Genomic DNA, 21,227 nt, shown 5'->3' on the forward strand with positions numbered 1-21,227 from the left:
TCTCAACCAATGTGTTTCGGCTAAATTTCTTATTTATCATTTATTGCATATATGCCGGTAGCTTGTTGTATCATATTGCATGGATGATGGAGAATGTTGACTGCAACAATTGTCTTTTCCTTGATATTAAGTACTTTTACATAGTTAGTTGGGGGGGTTAAACATGACATCAGTAAGTTTTTTTGTATGTAGTATTTCTTCAAAACCCTGTGCCTCAGTGTGTTTGTTAGCTGTGCTCACTGTATCACTGTAATTATGAATATTATTAGTATTTTTATCATTGACACAAGCCTTAACACCTCTGAGGGCATTTTCCCAACATGTTAAACAATTCATCCAGCTATCTGTCCATCTGTTCATCAATACACCATCCTTTTCCTTCAACAAATATATACACTGGATACTGAGCAAGGATATGAACTGCTGAGTGTTCATCCTTAGTGCTGACTTGGCAAGCACTCAAAGTGCTCAGGAGCTGGCCGGCCCTCATAGTTATACAGTAAGCTTGTTCCTGCCAGAAGCTTCATAGCTGCTATTATTTGTCACTTAGAGGTGGAAATGGGAGGTTTAGGGTAGGAAAAGGTCAGACATTGTGTGTCGATTATACTTTGTAAAAGTCTAATTAATTAGTGTTAAGCAAGTTATATAGCAGTATAATTCTTAATTTTTGTATATTTATAATTATTAAATTAATTGTTGTGTGACGAATAGCTTCATACCCACTGCATGGGATGGCTGGACTCGCTTGGAGCCATTCTTTTTTGGTTTTCCATTGGCAAAAGTTGTGCATTGTACCTGGTACCTGTTTCTTTTTTTGGTATCACCTCGGTTGAGGTTCCAAGCGAGCTGAGCCGATTCTAAAAGGTGGAGTTCAAACACTGCAGGCTGCTGATTGGCTTGATGGGGTGCTTAATAGAGAAAAGCACCTTGTACCAAAAGTAAGTCAAGCCGAGTGGAAACAAGAGGTCATTTTCTTGAGATAACATGATAATTATCCGTAAAACTTAGTTAGGGTTAGGTTGCACATTGACACAGCTGAACAGGTTTTAACCCTCGCTCTCTGGGTTCACTGGGTGTTTGGCAGATGAGTGGGGATGTAGGCTAAAGAGGTTTGGTGGAGTGACTGCCCTCTGATGCTCCGAAACTGACACTGTTCTTACCAGCGATCTTGCAGGTTCATTGCACATCACACTGCAAAATGGGATTTGAAAATGCACCAAAACTTATTTTGACCATAGTTTTGACAAATTTCTTTCAAACTTTATTAAAATATTGTGTGTAGCCAGTAATCTATATCGGTTGGTGTCAGTGTTTCACAATATGATCTAGGACCAGGACCCACGTCTTGGATTGATGACAAAAACTTTGACAATCAAAAACTGTTGTCAGCGTTTGTCTGGGACAAACCAAAATCATTCCATGCAGAGGTTCCTTTATACTTAAACTGTGACCTGTTGGCTCAGTGGGTCTTCAGCATTTTAAGTTTATTTTAAAGGTAAAGAGAGTGAGCAAACACCATGATCTACTCCACCAGCCAGGTAATCCCGCCTCATAGACAATGAAATAAATCACTTCCCAATAACCCAATCTTCTTGTGTTCTGAAAACAAACACATTCTCTCCTGTCTATAGCATTGTCAGCGGCAATGCTTAGTGTGTAGTTATAGAGGTACTTTCTCTCATTTACTTCAGTTTTCCCCACATTTTTTCATTAATTTAAAGTTTTTCCATCCCGTTCTCTTTACTCAGACGCAAATGACTCACCTGCTCACATAAACTGTAATATCTGTGAACCAGCAAGTGTTTGCCCTCATCCCCCTGTCGTCTCTCCCTGTTTAACATAGTGTTCATTAATAGGCAGACGCCTCTGTGTGGTAAAGGTAATTTTCTTGGTTTTGCTACACTGATTACCGTCACGTCGTCTTAGATTCTGTCTGAAACAGATTTCCCTGCTCTTATTTCCATGGTGCTCCCAATCTCCAGTCACTCTTTAGGTGCCAGACTACGAGAGGAGGAACTTCTGTAATGGCTAATGTGTGGTACATGGGTTTACACATGTTCTAATACACAGCTGTGTGGATACTGTACTGTAGTCAGTAGATTTCAGCAATGGGATGTCAGTCAATGAAGTTCCTACACTAAGGTAAAGAAAAACTTAAAATCAAGTTTAATACAATACTGTACTGATCAGACCACAGTAGTGTAAGTGTACAAATATGATTTGGGTATTGGAGGTGATCAAATAAATAATACAGGAAAAATAATACAGTATTGACACATTAGAGGATTCTCCTCCCTTTCCGCTATCTGCAGTATTGGTACCATTTTGTAAGGGCACCATCGCTTGCAGAGGTATCTACTGAGGTTAGCATGCTAACCAGCTAGTCCCAGCCCGTCCTGTCTCATAATTTAACATTGTACGTCAATAGCTGATAGTCTGACAGGCCTCTCCCTGGTAGTTGTAGCTGGGATATGTGTGCGGTTGGCAAGTTCACTATGTTATACAAGCTGTCTTAGCTTTTTTTACTCAAATAAATATACAAAATAAACTTAAAATTTAGAGAAAGGAAATTCTTACACCTGTTTTCCATATTAAACAAGTAAATCTTTGTCTTTCCCTGAGTCAGAGTTCCCGCTGTAGCCGCTGTAAATCACCTCTGTACTGTATTACTTGTGGTCAGACTGGCCTCTCTGAGGCTATGTTTGTGTATCAGGAGAGGATGTAGTGTTAGTCTTATTCTAGCCTGTAAGCAAGAAACGTTGCACCAAACTCCTTTCGCAAATCTCTGATTTTAAAGTTAATTTGCTTCTCCGCACGCATGATTCGAGTCTTTTTCTGAGCCGCTATGAATCACCTCTGTACTGTATTCCCTGTCGTCAATCTGGCCTCCGTATGTCTTCCTTGCAGCAAAGCTCCCCGCCGGCATTCCCCACTGGGTCGCCCTCGCCCTGGGTCTCAAAACCACCTCTTCCCGGTGGTGCAAAGTTCCTGTGCTGGAGGCCACCTGATAGGACCGCTACTAGCTGAAGAGTTAACTGAGCTAGCTAACGGCAGCTGCAGTTCGCAGCAGTTAGCAGTTATTGATATGCTGCCCCCTATTTGTTTGGAGTATGAATTTGACAGGAGGCCAAAATCTTAAAATTCTTACACATTTACATACACATGCACCTTTAAAGAAATACAAACAAGCCAGAGCAATTTTTGCCCCTAATAGCTTCAGCCAGACCTTTCTCTTTTGCTGGCATAGCGCTAAAGTGTAGAAATCTGTCTTGTCTGGTCATTTATCATCAACCTGCAATGCCTGTATGTAAATCTCACATATCATCCAAACAAAATGTTGCATTCTTTCTCTGCTTGTGCCTGATGTTGCTCTGTGTGTCAGCTCTTGGGCTACAGATCTCTTGTGCACACATGAGCGTATAAGCATACATGAATATTCTAACTTGCACTCATTGTTAGTCTCTCTGAGTGCCTGTAAATTTCTTCAGATGTGTTGTGATAATACTACTGAGCAGTTGCCACTTTGTGCTCTGAGTCAAATATGTGACATGCAGTGAGCGTGGCTGACACAGTGCCATCTGTGTTATGTTGTGTGTGGTGCAGGATCCCTGGCAGGCTCAACGACAGACGCACTCCCCTCGGAGAGCTCAACTGGATCTTCACAGCCATCACCGACACGATCGCCTGGAATGTGCTGCCTAGAGGTGAGGCTTTACATACAGAGACACACACACTGGAGATGCACAGTAAAACTTCTTTAATCAAATGTCACCATTTTATTTTCCTCAGTTACCAAATTGACAGTATAATTCCAATTTATCACAACTTGGGTCTTATTTTTATAGTTTTGGTCATCAGTTATAATAGCATTGAGGTAATTGTTGAAATCCATCACACTCACATTGCTCAAAAGTCTAAAAGGGCTAAAAACTTGCTGGTCCAATCATTACTTAGCAACTGTAACTAGGTACAGCATGTATATCATGCCTTGGATTTTTCCACGTTCTCTCTCCAACAATGTCCATGGGCCTGTATTAAGTGTTTATACTTTGTATATAAAGGTTTTAAAAGGTATTGTCTATTTTATTTTGCCTTTCCAAAACCAAAAAAACACAAGAGAGAAAGTGTAATGAATTTTTAAACATGTCTGACGTAAAAACAAAATGCTCAGTTTACGATAGCACATGCGCAGAAGAGGGTCCAGGATGCTAACATTAGCATTGCCGTCCTGCTCTTTTGGAATTGGGGAAGTTTACACTGTATCCACCCCAGCCAATGTTACCTTAGACAGAGAGAATATCAACAATTCTCGACTAGAAATAAGAACCCTGTTTTTCTCTATCTCCGTTTGAAATCAACAACCCTTTATTTCTAAAACGACTAAGGATTTTGTGCGGTAAATCTGGCACCACTACATCATTGTAAACGGCATAACTCCCATGGAAGAACAAAAAGCTTGGCAAGTATTGCAACACTAACTAAGGGGACAGGTCTAAGCCAACGGTCAAAAATACACAGGTTTCCTAACCTGTGGGACTTTGTTGTACCAATGTCGTTGTGTTCTCAGGTCTGGCGTTTACTTCGGTGACTACAGTGTTGTCATAAGTGATAGAAACAGTGGCCAAAACTATGAAAATAAGACCCCAGTTGTAAGTTGCTGAAAGCAAAAAAGCAAACAACCCGAAACACTGTTCTTACGGGTGTTGAAGGAGATGGAAACACAAACTTGTAAAGATAGCTTAGGGTACACAAAAGTTGTCAAACAGTTAAAAAATATCTATTTTATTTTACATGTCTAGCCAAAGATGAAAAATGAAATGAGCCATGTGTTTCAGCTTCCAGGGATACCAAATTAGGACACCTAATAAAAACTGTACAGTAGTGAAGCATCAGCAATACTAAAACTTGGAGAACATCCCCAGTGGTTGAAAATAGTGAGATGTTGATATAAAATGCCAGAAGTGCAGTAAGTGCAGGTTGGCTCCTTAAATGGAGATTAATTGTGTTTAGAGTGTCTAGCGCAGTAATTGGGGACATCATTTTACCCATAATTTGGCGTCCGTAAAAGCAATATGTGCACACATACACATTCAAGCAAAACTCTGCATGGTGTAAACAACAAATATGCATGCGCGCGCACACACACACACACACACAGCTACACACACACACACAGCTACACACACACACAGCCACAAACCATTACCCACAGGCTTAGCTTGGCCAGATAAACATACTCACACACTGTTCTTTTTCTGACATACATTTGTCGTTTGCATGCAGCACACACACTTTCGCTCATCGCTCACCTGTCTCTTGTATGCAACACACATCCACAGAAACGCACACACTTGCACACACAAGCACACTCAGACTCCCCCGAGACAAACTGTATCCCAGCTAGAATAGCAATGTGACAATGCTGATGGCTGCCAAAGCCTTTTAAACCCCGGGGGCTCTGCTGTTAATGAAGCAGCCCACATCAGAGAGAATCCCTGTAATGAAGGCACAGCACACCTAATCCAAATCTCTCTCTCACTCTGTCACCACACACACACACACACACACACACACACACACACACACACACACACACACAGCAGCTCAATCACTTAAACGTTTAAACTGCAACAGAATATAGACGGTTAGAGCCAGAGTCATAGACTGTGTGTAAGAAGTGGACGTAGTGATCGTGACGTCATCCGTTGGTTTGTGGACTGCCGCTTTGAAGCCTCGTGTTTGGCCATTTGGGCGGCGCCATGTTGAGTTTTTGCAACCAGCGGCACCAGACGTGACCAGATTTGGAAGAGACTGTGGAGCCAACGGCTGTGTGCGGAGCTAGCTAGCTTGGTTAGCTATGTGCATCTTTAATTCACGTTAACTGGCATTTTAACCGGGATGGTAATTTTGTCTAGTGAAAAACAGGCTTAAAACTAAATGTACTCACCAGAGAAAGTGAACAGCCAACTCCTAATAAGCTTTTTCAACTGCAATTTATACACTCCTGTGGGTACGAGTCACTCTAGCCCGATTGACAGGTCGCCATGGTGGCGATTGATTTTAAATGGAAATATTCATACTCATATATCAAACTATGATTTTTGTATTATATTGTTATTGTTTTATATTGTCATTTGTATTTTTCCAACAAAGTTCAGTTGGCAGTTAACACCAGAATAAGTAAAACAACTGAGGACAGGCCAACTCATTAGATACATTGTGTTTATTCTTTCAGTGTAAATCATTTCTAAAATGTGTCACCCCTTGAGTCAGCTTGCACTCTATGGGTGTAACACTAATAGTAGGCGCAGGAGTTGTCAGACACTGTCTCTTGTATAATGTCCTTGACACACACACATTCCCTCCCTCACACAAAAAGAGGGGAATCACAGTCATAAGCCAGAGATTGGCATGGGGTTGGCCTGACCCCATTAAAGTGAATTAGTGAATTCATTAATGAGCTGATGAAAATGTGACTGCGACCCATCACTTTAATCTGCAAATCACTGTCTCTCTATATCTGTAAGCATACTCACATGCTCTAATTAAACTTCCTCTGTTTTCCCTCACTTCCTGCCTTTGTGTTAATTGTATTTATTCTCTTCTGTCTCTGACCTGACGGACAATTTCTATTTGCTCTCTCTGTCTTTAGATTTGTTCCAGAAGTTATTTCGTCAGGACCTGCTGGTGGCCAGCTTGTTTCGCAATTTCCTTTTAGCAGAGAGGATAATGAGGTCATACAACTGTACACCGGTCAGCAGTCCCCGTCTGCCCCCTACATACATGCACGCCATGTGGTAAGACACACACAAACTGCGCTCACACACAGATACCCAGATGTCCTTGGTTGTGTAGAGCAGAAGGCAAGAGGAAGAACAGTCATCCAGAAGGCTTTGCTGTTTGTCCATACACACTGAAGTTAAAGGATGAACAGACTTTTAACACATACTGTACATTCTTTGATATGACATGAGACAGTGTTGTGTTATTTAAGGTATTATATGTGTATTTAAAGATTGTAGCAGTAGAGAGATTAAAAAAAGCTATGAACTTGGTCACTTACGCACACATGGCAAATCTGCTTCAGGGTGTATTTGCCAAATGTTCTGTGCTCCTTTATTAAATGAAAACTCTTCTCTAAAACAGCTTTCCACAGCTAGTACTTTCTTGTTTTTTTTTATTTTTCTTATTATTATAAGTAACAGACCACCTGCTAGATACTTTACAAAGCTTAAAGAAATACTCTAACTGTCTTGGAAATATGTTTGTTTACTTATCAGTTTCAACTCTGGCATTCAGCACATGTTCTGGTCTAAGACATGTTTAGCTTAGCTTAGCACAAAGACTGGAAGCAGGGGCTTATTTCATTAAAAGTGTTATATTGCATCTTTTACTGTACACATTGTATCTTGTGGATTTAGCACAGGTAGAAACAGAAAACAGGACACTGTTGTTTGGCAGGGATTTTACCCTTTGGAGCTAATTACTGCCCAACAACACTGGGGTTGGTGACTGTATGCGCCATATTAGTTTTTCACAGTTGGGTTTACATACTATCCTGACTCAACAAAACCCAGGTGAGTCTTAGATGTTTTGATGACTAGGTTTCTTACTAACAAATTAGAACACAACAAAAAAAAAAGGGTTCAAAGGTTAGCTGTTCCCTGGATCCAGGTGTTGCGCTTTTTTTCTCTACAGAATTAACAGTGATGACAGCGATATTTATCTTCTCAACAAACTCTTGAGTGATAAAGCACAGAAAAGTTTTTGCCAAAATATCAGCGTATTCCTGATGGAGGCACAACTGTGTGTGTCGAAAAATAGTGTGAGAAACGGAGCATCGCAGTCAGACCTCAGATGGTAGAGCATGATCTCTCATTTACAACCACTTCATGTAAAAGTAGGACAAAAGTGGTCCATCAGCCAATAATACACATTTCATTCCCATAGTTCAAGCCACATTCATCATACAACACAGAAAAACAAAATGAAATGCTATAATCACTCTCAAAATAAATGCTGTTGAGAGAGTGTGAGACAAAACATGTAGCTGTTTTTATTTGCTTCTGCGCTGTGGCATATGCACACGCCTCGTTCATGCTAAGTATAATTTCCACGGTTGTTTTGTCAGTTATTTCTGTATGTTAACTGTTGGCAGTGTCGCTGTATGTATTGCTGTCTGCTTCATAGCAGAGGCAGACACGGTCTTCACCGGCAGCAGCCTCAGTCGTCCTGAATGCTGTGCAGACAGACACAAGACAAGTTGTGCTAAACATGGCAGGTTAAAAGCACTCGTACCACAAAAAATAAAACTATACCAGTCCACAAAAAAAGTTTTTTTAATTACTACACAACACAAATCTAAGAGTCTTGTCCCCACTCACACAGCTTGAGGCTTTTTAACCATTTACCGGTTTGTCCTCCATGTATCTCATTACTAGACTGTTAAACAGACACACAGGTGCTCAAAAGCCTCCTGTTGTCCATTGACTTTACATACGCCTCCACACTATGTAAGAAACATTATCCTATCATCTATCTCCATTTAGTTACACAAATACTTCTCCCACTCTCCATTGTTTCTCTTCTTGGTCTTCTATAAATGCCTCTATCTCTCCCACTCATTATGTGGCTCGAAAAGAAAAAAAAAAAAAAACCTTTCTCACTCTCTTTGCCTCAAGCGGCGACTTGTTGTGTAAGTCCCTGGCATCACTTGATGTAAAGAACACTGCTCCTTGCTCCTTGAGCAAGCCCTAGTCTGTCTTTCCTCACTCGTACAAGCCCATTATTTTAGATTGCTGGTGTATTGCACTGTTTACCGCCAAAGAAATTGGGAGTTGCACTTTGTTTCGCAGTAGCCACATGCAGTATTAAGGAGGACAGAATAACGACGGAGAGGTGCTTTAAGAGTGTGGGAAACAAGACTGAGTGAACGATAAAAACTGGATGTGCCAGAGATAAAAGGCAGTGCTAGAAAAATAAAAGTTTGGATCAGCATAGATGGGGGTGGGGGATGACGATGGAGAGGGGGAATTAAGCAGTTTAGGGGCTTGTTGATCGATGTTGGTGCCCAAAAACAAACAGCAATTGTTATTCAGAGCAGAATAGAGGATAGCAGATAAACCTGATTACTCCCTTGTGGGCAGTTTCTGTGTGGGAGTGTGTGTCTACTTTATATGTGTATTGTCAGTGCGCGTCGCTGCACCACTCTGCAGCCAACAGGAAAAAGAGCTTAGTCAGCCACCAACTGGTCCCCTGCACTCCTCTGTTGTCGGCTGTCCCCTCATCTCACACACCACACACTTGGTTTTGGTGAGTTACTCATTCCTATTGGCAGGCATCATGCAAGTCAATGTTGTCATTTCAAACGGTGCGGCAGCCTCCTCCCTGTGAGCGTGTCGTTGCTGATTAGACTGCTCTATCTGCTTGTTTGCACACCTTTGGATTAGATAAACCCCAGCAGGGATGGAAATTTGTTGACAAAATTTCTACACAGATTCCAATACCAGTACTTAAAATTAAGAAATATCCTGTTGATACATTTCTTGATGATGGAAAACATTTCATATGGAGACATTAGGACAAAAGGGTTTATTTGCCTCTCGAATAAGACTTATTGGCAGGTTTCATTATTTTACTACTTTCTTATATTCGTTGATACCTACTGTTTAACCCCTTCAATTACATTTTTGTTTAGTTTTTAATGCATTAAAAAATAAGGTACAATACATAATGAAACAAACCGGCCAAAAGAGAACAAACAGTAAACAATAAAGAACTACTGGATTCCAAAAACGAAGAAAAGAGCTCAAATAATCAAGTTCAGATGAGCATTATACTGATTTCACACAGGCATTTTACAAAAGGCTGAACACGGAATCAGCAGCCATGCAAGTTAATAGTACATTCACACAGCATGTAGAGGAAAGTAAGTGGCTTCATGGGGCTTGGACCTGAAAAAGTCAACCACATAGCCCATTATAATATAAACTTCCATTATTTTCTGTGCAAAAGCAATCATTAACATAGAATAAACAAACTTATCACAATCACTTGCAAACCCAAGACAAACTGTGAGGCTCAAGTTGGAGATGTGGGGTGGGGCGCAGTTATCTCAATTTATTCTAAGGGGGAGTCCATTCTAAGTCCAATCTAAGGCGCTCAAATACTCACCCAATAAAATTCTGGATCTTAGTCTGGGCAATTTTACCCCCAAATTCTTTCTTGGGTGAGAGCTTCATGAGAAACAATGAGTTACTATTAAAATATATAACCACCATACCCTTGTCGATGGGAATTTGTGTTCCCCCACATTAAACTAACTACAGGGTTGCTGGTTCCAATCTGTAAAATACGTTCCCTCTCAATTAATTGCCAATTAGACTTAGTTAGTGATTTTTAAAACCATGCTGCTATCGAGCACTTACTATAGCAGATGCTCCGCGAATATGTCAAATAGAACACAAATAACTCTAACTTCACTGACATGGGCATCTATTAGTCTTAAAATATTTCGCAATTATCATACATAGCAGGGTTATTTATTTGTAGGGCTGTACATAACAATTATTTTTCAAGTCGATTAATGTAACGGTTATTTTTTCCGATTAGTCAATTTATCTAACGACTAATTTTGTGTATTCTAAAGGAAAAAAGTTCCCTATTACTCGATTAACATACCAATTTATCCAAAATAACTGTACTGTTATTGTTGTCTGTACTGTTAGTTTCAGCGGTTTCTCGCTCATATGTGTCCCTTAAATAAATAGAAAATATGAAACTGCTGAATATTTCCATGACAGCAGCGGGGCAGAAATTACTTTTAACATGAAGGTGATAAAGAAATACTGCGTGTCCTCGTGCTGATAATGACGCATGCTTGTGTGGACACAGAAGTAAACACGATCTGCGGTGCTGCCGTCTAGACAAAGTTCTCCGGGATGCTTTCGCTTCACGTGTTCATGCTGCTTCACGTATTCGTGGACAGCAGTTGTGCTGCAGTGAAGCTCCCGTAAGGACGTTGTTGAGTGTCTGTCTAAAAAACTCCCAGACTTTAGACAGTCGAAGGCGCAGTCTTGTAGCAGGAGCTTGTCCGGGGGAATCCCACAAACACCGGATGCAGCGACGCATTGACGATTTACGCAATCGATTACTCGCCCCTGCCCTAATTATTTGTTTGCTAAATGCATTGTAAATACATACAACATATGTGTACAAGTGCAAGTTGAGGTCTTTGCTTCAAATCTGCTGGATAATTTGTGGTTCAACCAGTGTTTACACCATCAATCTAATATTTACATGGTCTGCTTTCTCTAAAATCAGACTTTATATAGCAGCAGAAACCTTGCAAAAGGAGTAACACCTTTTCTTAATAATGCAGTAAGGCCTGGAATGCACTGTAGACATTTTTGCTTGAAGGCTAAATGTTTTGCCTGCTGCGGTGGCAGCTGAATTTATAAATTCTCCCATTTAGCCTGAACTTGTACCAGCTGACACGAATGCTGGAATAAATTGCCTTTTTGATGACTTTTAGAACAATTTAAAAGTAGTTGACAGAAAAAACAATACCAGCTGCCAAAATGTACCTCCTAGTTTTCTTATTAGACAGCAGTGTTTTTTTAGCCACATACTTTGCTGTGTGTTTGCGTGTTACACATACATAACAGCAGTGGATCCACGGTACCTTTAACGCTGTGCTGTCGGCCAGGAGTGCAACTCTATTATACTGCTCTCAGCTAATGGGAGAAGCTGTTTAAGCAGCAGAGAGAGTCTCCGACAGAGTGAACTCCGTGTCACTCGTTCAGCATCACATTACATCGCAGTGCATCGACTGGGAACATGACTCAACCCCTCACTCGTGCTAACTGAGAGGAAAAAGCCCCATCGAGGCCTTGAGCTCAATTTGATGCAAGAAAAAGGAGCCGGAAAGTGAAAGGAAAGAGACTTGGACAGAAAGAATAGAGAAGCTACGATAAGGTCTGATGTGAGTTGCATAACCCCATGAATTAGATATGACGACCATGAGAGAACGCTGGCGTTTAGAGAGGGATTCAAGGCTCCTTGCTGCCCCCTCCAGGACCTGAGGCTGGAAATTTAAAGAGCTGTTTGTGCAGGGAGGAGAGTGCAAGGGCGAAAACTGAAGCTGTGGAGAATGAGTGGGAATGGTAGGGTGGAGAAGGAAAGCCATGACCATGGACTTGTTTCTCTTGCTTCAGATCGTAATGAGATTCCTTTTCAGTTGTAACTAATGTGTGTGGTTTGGTGGTTATTCCTTATAATGTGTGTCGTAATTCTAATGTGTGTGTGTGTGTGTGTGTGTCACCTCTCTACAGGCAAGCGTGGGACCTGGCCGTGGACATCTGCCTCTCTCAGCTGCCCACTATCATTGAGGAGGGCACTGCCTTCAGAGTAAGTGTGTGTGTGTGTGAGAGAGAAAAATAAACAGACCTATTTTTTATTTCAGTTGAAAGGGGGAAAGGTGCTGCGTCTGTGTTTTTGCGAGCGTGTGTGTATGCGTATAGGTTAGTGGTCACTGGATACCTAGCACTGATGGATGGCTCTTATCTTGGATCTGTCCACCACTGACGCCTGTAAACATCAACAGTGCTCCTTTGCTGTCCTCAACTAACAGCATCTCTATACGTCTTTCAAACACACATACTCATTCCCTAATACTTCAAGTGTGTCAAATACAAAAATGACTGACCCTGCAGTGTATTGTTATGTTTACTGACATGGCTGGGGACAGTGATGGACATGCTGAGAGGAATGGAAACACGCTGTGGGAGGCTGATAGACCTGATGATGGCATGTGTGTGTGTGCAGACATCTGCTTTGTGGTGCAAACTGATCAGAAAACCCATAGAAACCGAGAAAGTGGCAGCAGAGCAGCTTTTCCCCGATGTTACCTTTTCTCTCCTCCACCTGGCCCTCGGAGGTGGGCTTCTTCTCCGTCGCTCCCCCGGGGGCAGTTTTCCATCCTTGATCCTTCCTCTGCTTCCTTCTGCACTCTGGCTGAAAACACTTACCAGCACCGTAATTGAGCCTCTGAGGACTACTAAAGTAGATCTTCCCTCTCTTTCTTGCTCTTTCAGGAGCCTTTAATTCCTCTCTGATGTGCTCCAGCTGTTTACATTATTGTCTTGGTCTCTGCCACAACTGAATTTAGAGCTGGAGAAAATCTTTTACCGATTTTACAACTTCTATTTTATTTTGTACTCTTGACAATGCTTGAGTGTTATAATAAATGTTTAACCATATAATGCTCCCCTTACGGCCCCTCAGCCAAATATATTGGGTTTTTTTCAGTGTGCCATATGGACATAACAAACACCAAGAAAAATCAGATTTCTGTATAAATAGTATAGAATAGTATACATTGAAAATAAGGGGGGGAAAGAAAGGCCTTTGAAGCTATTACAAACCCTCATCTAAATTTAATTTACAAAAGTCATAAATATTTTTTCTTCATGTTTTTGTATTTTGTAATTGTAGACTGTCAGACGACGTTATACACCTTTAAACTAAAAGTGGGATTGCTGCGACAGTCGAGTGTTCTACAGGAGGCCATTCAATCCCACACATCAGAACTTTAGCAAATACTGTTGCTACTGTAGCTAGCCGATTTGTTCAATCATTTTGACTTAGTTAATACAAGAACCCCTTTTCTGTTGCTTATCCGCTTCCAGGTTGTGATGATTTAATCCACGATACCATTAGAAAATGTTATTATATGCTGCTGGGAAAACATTGATATAAAAGTAAATAGTTGTAGGACATATTGTCCCACTGGTTTTTTCATCATTACTATAATACTTAACACGGTATGGTCATAAAATGGGTATTAAATGTCATTCTGTGTGGTATTAAAAAGGTCTTAAATTTAACTCGGTGAAACCTGCAGAAACCCTGAGGGTCTCAACCTCTATGTCCCCACCATCATTCATTTTATGTTATCAGAGTACAAACACACCCCCCAAAAGCTATTAGTGTATGAAATATGAATGTGAAGTATTATAATAAAATGTTTTATTAAATTCAGGTAACTTCGTAAATAATAATTTTCTCTGTCTTAAAATTCATTCGGATTTCCATTGTACGCCAGGGAAGTTGGAATTAAATTTCATCCTAGGGGGTATTAAAAAGGTCTTTAAAAGTCTTAAAATTTAACTTTGAGAATCCTGGGGGTACCCTGATTTAGTTTTATTAATTAATAGAGATACTAGAATTGTAGTTAAGATGCCAATACAATGTTATCTATCATGAAGCATCAGGTCTCTATCAAGGAAACTAAATGTTATTTTGAGTTTTATGTTCCAAAATGCAGCATTAAAGCCTCTTTATAGGAGTCTCTAAGCGGGGCCTATGCTCACCATACGCCACTTTCTTCATGTATCAGTGAGTATGTGACAGTGTGTATAGAGTTATTAAGCTTTGATTATGCACAAATTAATTTAGCCATCCACCCGAGAAGCCTTGATATTTCCCCCTTTCTACATCCATCAACAGTCTACACAACGCTGTCGTAATTCCCGCTGCAATATTAACACTCAGCGTGATCAAAAACTCTGCGGCCAGCAACCAATCAATCAGGCAAACTGCCATAGCTGCAGAGAGAGAGGGAGAGGGAAGGTGATCATGATAGATCAGGATTTATGTCGTTACTGCAGTGCAGTGTCACTTCTTAGCTCATTGTGTCAGGGCTTTTATCAAATGATAAGCTAGTCACTGCAGACTGGCTCATTACCGTGTGTGTGCGCGTATGTGTGTGTGTGCGCACGAGGAAGAGAGAGAATAAGTAAGCACATAAATTCTTTAAAACCATGACAAGCACTGTGTGTGTGTGTTTTGTGTCCACAGCACAGTCCTTTCTTCGCGGAGCAGCTGACGGCGTTTCAGGTGTGGTTGACGATGGGCGTGGAAAACAGAAACCCTCCTGAGCAGCTCCCTATTGTACTGCAGGTACGAGCACACACACACACACAGAAACACACACACACACAGAAACACACTCTTTCTCTGTTTTGATTTCAATTTTTCATTTTCGCTAAGTATCATATGTAAATTCAGTTGTTTTTCCAAAGCATACAAAGATTAAAGTGATTCTATGAGAAATTAGAAATTATGAACAGTAAACATTAAAGAAAATCATTATAATTTTTATATATCTTGTGTACCCTTTTATCTGACCGAGATTTATGTTGATGCACACATCACTGTTCACACAGTCCTGTACAAGAGAAAATGCTTTCAAAAATATACATGCTTATATGTGTCAATTAACAAAATGTAAAGTGAATGAGCAGAAGATTAATCTAAATTAAATGAATATTTGATGGGACCACCCTTTGCCTTCAAAACAGTGTCAGTGCTTCTAGGTACACTTGCACAATGTCAGGGATTTTGTAGGCAGGTGTACAGTATGTTTAAACAGTTATACCAAACAGGTGATGATCACCAGTTCAGTATGTAGGTTGAAACACAATCATTAACTGAAACAGAAACCGCTGTCTCGGAGGAATACTGGGTGAATAAACTAAAACTTTAATAGGTTAACAGGTTATTTGTCATCTGTTTGTCTTGTGTTGTGGAAGCAGACACCAAACTGAGCTGTAGTTGTTTCTGTGGCCCCCAAACAGAAAAGGAAGCTTTTCACAATCAGACAGGTCCATAAAGCCTGTGGAATCTTTTGCAGAAGCTTTTCTAAAATGTCTCTTGTCTTGTTTAATTCTGTTAGCTTTGATGATAATTCAGCATTATAATTAGAACTCAGTGTGTAATCTGAAAACATTTGTAGTAGTAGTCAATACTGATGGCTGAAGGAACCATGATTACAGATTTCAACAAAACCAAAAGACACAAACCAAAGTAAACTTTAGGGAGTGTTGAAGAATATGAAATACAGCAGAGAAGAAATAATAATAGTGGAATATGCTGATGCATATTATGCAGGAAGCTCTTTAATTCACTCATTGTCTCATTTTTTGCATCATTAAGTTTCTCTAGACAGCAGTATTCACACTCGTACACCAGTATCGTCACTTTATTCCATTCATCTTCACATTTAAAATGAAGTTGCAACAGCAATTTTCCACGATTGGACCTTAAAACATTTCAGTAACACTTGTAATATATCTCCGGTTTGAATTAAAGGCAGAGGAGGTGCCAAATATCAAGCAGGCACTGCAGCTGCTTGAATTGAAGAACTGTTTGATCAGAGGAATTGTGCAACATTTCTGTAACCGACACCTATGTTTGAATGCCATTTCTTTAACAGATACATGACATCAGATATGTTGAAAGAGGCCTTATTCTCCATTATGCATGTGGAAACTCATTGCGGCAAAAGCATCTTGATTAACACACACATCACATGCCAAGAGTCATTATCTTAGAAAATTACGATTACAGCAATACATTTTTTACTATCACTCTCACCGCTCTCCTCTCTCCCTCCATTTATTTATCTTTATCAGACACTATTACTTCCAGGTCACCACTTAAGATCTCCCAGCAAAATCCTATAATTTGAGCATTGGTAGGCCAGTTTTCTTCATCACCTCCCTGCAACAAAGCCTGTGTGATAAGAACAGTGGCGGCTGTGTTCCCTGTAGTGGCATTAGATTTGTTAGGGATGCTTTAATTGGGGTGAAATCTTGCTAAAGCCTTGTAGTGTACATCAGCTGTTGAGCAACAGTCCCCTCCTCTTCCCTCTTCCTCCTCCCACCACCACCATCCCGTGGGGTTGTACAGTTGTGATGTTGTATTATATCACAGCGTAGTAGTGGTGTGCCACTGTCCGTGTTGAATGGTAATTTCCTGCTGACTCAGCGCGTCCATACAGCAGTTTTGTCGGGACCCGTTAAAAGCCAGACTGATTGGAGAGCACTGGATGGTGTGTGAAGTAACGTGTGTGTGTGTGTGTGTGTGTGTTTGCTGTTGATATGGATTTAGAGAGAGCGAGAGAGAGAGAGAGACGAAGTAAAGCAGCAGTATCCTTTAAGATTATGCAACATTATGCAGCTTTACACCATGAGGGCAAAGTAATCTCAAGGCTACCGTGTGCTCTCTGATGTAACGGATGGACACATAAACAGGTTTTATACCCTTTTAAGCACACGGTTGCATAAGGAGGAACTTAAAAGACCGGTGCATTCTTAGAGGATTTACGATTTGATTCTAACATAAAATCTGGCTCTATTTGAACGATGCAAAGAGCGTCAAGAAATGGTCAACAGAGAGTACTCCATCAATAATGCCGTTTAATGAAATGAGCAAAGGGAGAACAACAGAGCTCGGGAAGGAGAGATACGGTGCTGCGTTGTCTTGACAACAGTCATCCTGAAAGGATTAACAGATTGTGCAAAGGGATTACAACACTCTAAACTGTGATGTTTCAGGACATTCACCTATATTTGGCATCAGGTGTCTGCGAAGCGTTTAAGGCATAAATAATAATATAATTACATGTCAGTGTGGCTGTCACGGTTCACACACTCACAGCGGGATGATAGGAAGTGCTTACTCATCACACTAAAGAAGATTGGAGTCAAGGTGTTACACAAATAAGGAACGGAGACAAATATGTGCACACACCTTCTTGCGCATTGTAATATAGCAGCAGTGCTCAGGGACTGTATTTGCATCCCTGCTATGATGAAATGACACATGTATGTTCATGCATTATTTGGATCATGTGCATTAAATGTGCTAATGTGTGTGTGACTCTGTGGAAAATATATAATGCTAAATTAAATAAAATTAAAACAAACCTTGTCGATAATAAGTTCATGGTGGTGGAAATTGCTGTAGTCCTCATGGGCTCATCACATTTCTTCTGAAGCATTACATAAATAGACCTTTTATTTATTTACAAATATTTGTAGTTTTATCTATTTTGCTCAGGCCAACAAAAATATTATCATCTGTTTCTTCCAAAGAATAAAAACCAATTTAAAAGGAAGTTTAATGAATAAGCGGCTTCCGTCATTGAGTTTAGGAAAACTAATAACATTAACACAAAAGTCTGATCGCAATAAAGTACACAGACTGTAATACGATTCATAAAATATGAAGTTTAGATGATGTAAACAATTACAGACTTTGTCAGAAAAATTACCATCAGTGACCACAGGGGAACACACAGAGTAGTGAAAATCTCCTCTTTGGTCACCACTTTTTTTCTTGAAACCTGCACCAGGCATATCAGCACACTGTTTTCTATTGATTACAATGTACCCCCACGGCGTGAGTGATATGTCAGGTCATGATCCCACCAGGATAGAAAAACGAACACACACACGTACACCCATGTTCCCACGCTCTTCCTTGGAGCTGGAGGTAACCCCGGACCGGTCTTCCCCTGGCCTCCGTCTGCTTGTGTGGTAACGCTCGCCAGGTTAAAGTCACAGAGAACACGAATTATACATTATGTGTTGGTTGAAATGTGTGCATATGTGTGTGTGTGGACCTGGGTTCCTCCATATGCTTGTTCCCACACACACCGTGTGATAGTCACATGGGGATGGACCGGAGTCCAGCCCTCACACAGACTTTGTGCTGCATTGTGCTTAATGCTGCATAAACTACACACCACACACACACACACATAAACACACACACACATACATTTTTAGCACATACCATATGCCTCCTTAAAATAGTTTTCCTTGGCCAAAACTGTTACATCGTGATTCCGTTTGGCATCTCCGCTGCATTGCATGTAAACTAAAATGCGCACACACACATACATGCACGGGTATCGTCCTAAACCTGTATCTCTTTGAGAAGCCAAGTGAAATGGGGCCAAGAGGACGCACCCTGTCGCCCACACATTTGTGCTTGCGCAGGCACACACACGGAGTAAGCATGTGCGGAGTGTTAGCGGTAGTGGTGGGAGAGCCACCTGTTTCACTCCACCTCCTCACCCTCTCTGCCGTTTCTCCTGCTGTCCTTCCCCCTCCTCCTCCTCCTCTTCCTCATCCTCTTCCTTCCTCCTCTAATCTCAGGCTCCTCTTGGGTTGGAGGTAGCCCAGTTGACCTTCAACCTTTGCTCTCTTTCAGGTCCTCCTTAGTCAGGTGCATCGGCTACGGGCTCTAGACCTTCTCGGACGGTTTCTGGATCTGGGTCCCTGGGCTGTGAGTCTGGTATGTTCGGATTGTGTGCCTGTTCAAAAGTACTGGTTTCATTTTAAAAATGACTCTCCTCTTTGGATAACATTAACAAAATGTCCTTGGCTGAAAATTGAAGTGCTGTGAAATGTTCCTGTATGTAGCTGTGCAAATAGTTTCAGTTTTATGTGCTGAGGTTTTGAGATATCTCTGTGATTTATACCTACATCAATACAATAAAGGTGAACTTGTTTGTGGCACTTAAAGTACAAAAAAAAAAGACGTATCAAGAGCAGCTAATCTTTCCAGAAACGGTGTCCCAATTAGCCTGGATGATCCACAGACTAAAGCTGTGAACAGTTTCAGTGGAACTACTGGTCAGCATAGTATGTGGATTATCCTCGTTATTACAGGAAAAACACTGTGCATTCACATTTAATGTTTTAATGCGCACACACTCATCTCCATTGTTTTAGTGTGGGGGCTGAAGCTCCTAGATTTCTAGATCTCAGGAAAGTGAGAAACTGTCTTTCTGGAATATGAGTGTACTGACCCTTTAATGTGGAGATCTCTGCTCTTTTTGCTGCAAGATGATTTTTCCAAGAGAAAAAGGAAAGCCCCAAACTTAGAAATAGTTAGTTTGAGAAATATTCTGATTTGCTTTGGATGAAAACACTGTCACATTTGTGTGTTAAAGGACAGGGTCACAATTTTTCAAGTCTGTCTTCCAATAATAGTCAGGTGCCCATATGCATGTTGAAACAGTTCTTGCTGTATCTGTTCATACTGGCCATCAAGAGATCCTTCCTCAATGTGCTTTCACAATCCTCGTTCTGTGCAGGAATTGATTCACCTCTAAAAGTCACTTCAAACAACATGTTAATTAGTGAACTTTTAGAGTTGTTATTAGATGTGTTTTGAACCTTCCCCCTGCCTCCAGTCTGTATGCTAAGCTAGTATAAACTAGTTGTGTTCTTGCTCCAGCTCCGTACTTCAGACGTCAGAGTGGCATCCATCTTCTCATTTAACTCTCAGACAGAACTTGAAAAAGCATATTCCCTTCCCTTGTGGCCTGAAGAAAGAAATGCTGTGTATTTAGGTGTTTACTGTGATTGACAGGTCACACTGAGCTAGCTTGTTGAACAGAACATGAAGTGATAAGTAAACAGCGAAGTCCCATCTTGAAAGGAAACATTTTGCTGCAGCTGACTTGTAACCTGGCGAGCCAAAATGATACCACTAAAATTGACTTCTTTTCATTACTTGAAAGATGCACGGTAATACTTTCTTAAAATGTTGGATATCTTATGTAATTTGACATAATCACTGGGCCAGTTCCAGCCCTTTCTGCATGGTCACTCACAGTCCAAGTTAGTAGCATGCTGAATCCTCCAAAAGGCAAACTGGCAGACATTTGAACTGAAGTCAAAACTGCATTTGGCATCCCAGCTCCTGCTCAGCTAAATTCCATTTCTCTGTACATGTTTACAATTCAGACCACAGGTGTGTCTTGGTTTTCATACGTGGACAAACACATTCAGCAGCAAGGCCTGGATCATAACTGCAATATCAATACTGCTCTATAAACACCGGGGCTCTGTGTTTGTGTGTGTGTTTCCAGGCCCTGTCTGTGGGGATCTTCCCCTACGTATTAAAGCTGCTCCAGAGTTCAGCCAGAGAGCTGCGGCCGCTGCTGGTTTTCATCTGGGCTAAGATCCTGGCTGTGGACAGTGTAAGTTTGATATAAAACACTCACGCGCAGTTTTTATTTTATCAGCTTTTTTACATCACAGTTTTATTGTTGTTATGATTTCTGTCTGCTGCACATAATGACTCACTGAAGGAACGAAAGAAAAAGTGTGTGAATAGGCAAAAAAATAAAATTCAGTCACATGTATTTAGTGTGAATGCATGCACAATGATGTTTTCATTAAAGCATCTGCATGTTTTCGTTAAAGCTATTGCTATACAAGTGGGGTCAGACATTTTGATAAATTCTGTTGATTCTTGGTTTCTTCGTTTGATTCAGTCACATCTGAAATTGGCAACGCTGCTATAATTTTTGCAGTGTTTTTGTTTTTGCTTGATGAAATATTGTTTTCTAATTGTCTCTAATG

At 40.7% G+C, this 21,227-nt stretch overlaps 1 protein-coding gene across 4 annotated transcripts in view; it reads left to right on the forward strand.

Moving 5' to 3' along the window:
• The window catches only part of rptor (regulatory associated protein of MTOR, complex 1), a 239,276-nt gene that overhangs the window by 164,000 nt on the left and 54,049 nt on the right, over window positions 1–21,227 (forward strand). For all 4 annotated transcript variants that reach the window (XM_038714432.1, XM_038714434.1, XM_038714433.1 and 1 more), the window contains exons 9-14: window positions 3,604–3,704; window positions 6,653–6,797; window positions 12,333–12,408; window positions 14,860–14,961; window positions 19,063–19,146; window positions 20,732–20,842. In XM_038714432.1, coding sequence (XP_038570360.1) covers window positions 3,604–3,704; window positions 6,653–6,797; window positions 12,333–12,408; window positions 14,860–14,961; window positions 19,063–19,146; window positions 20,732–20,842 — 619 coding nt within the window. The remainder of the gene's footprint in view (window positions 1–3,603; window positions 3,705–6,652; window positions 6,798–12,332; window positions 12,409–14,859; window positions 14,962–19,062; window positions 19,147–20,731; window positions 20,843–21,227) is intronic.

Source organism: Micropterus salmoides, unplaced genomic scaffold (genome assembly GCF_014851395.1).
Source record: "Micropterus salmoides isolate LMB-PRFRI ecotype aquatic unplaced genomic scaffold, ASM1485139v1 Ms_hic_scaffold_12, whole genome shotgun sequence".
Taxonomy (NCBI): Eukaryota; Metazoa; Chordata; class Actinopteri; order Centrarchiformes; family Centrarchidae; genus Micropterus; species Micropterus salmoides.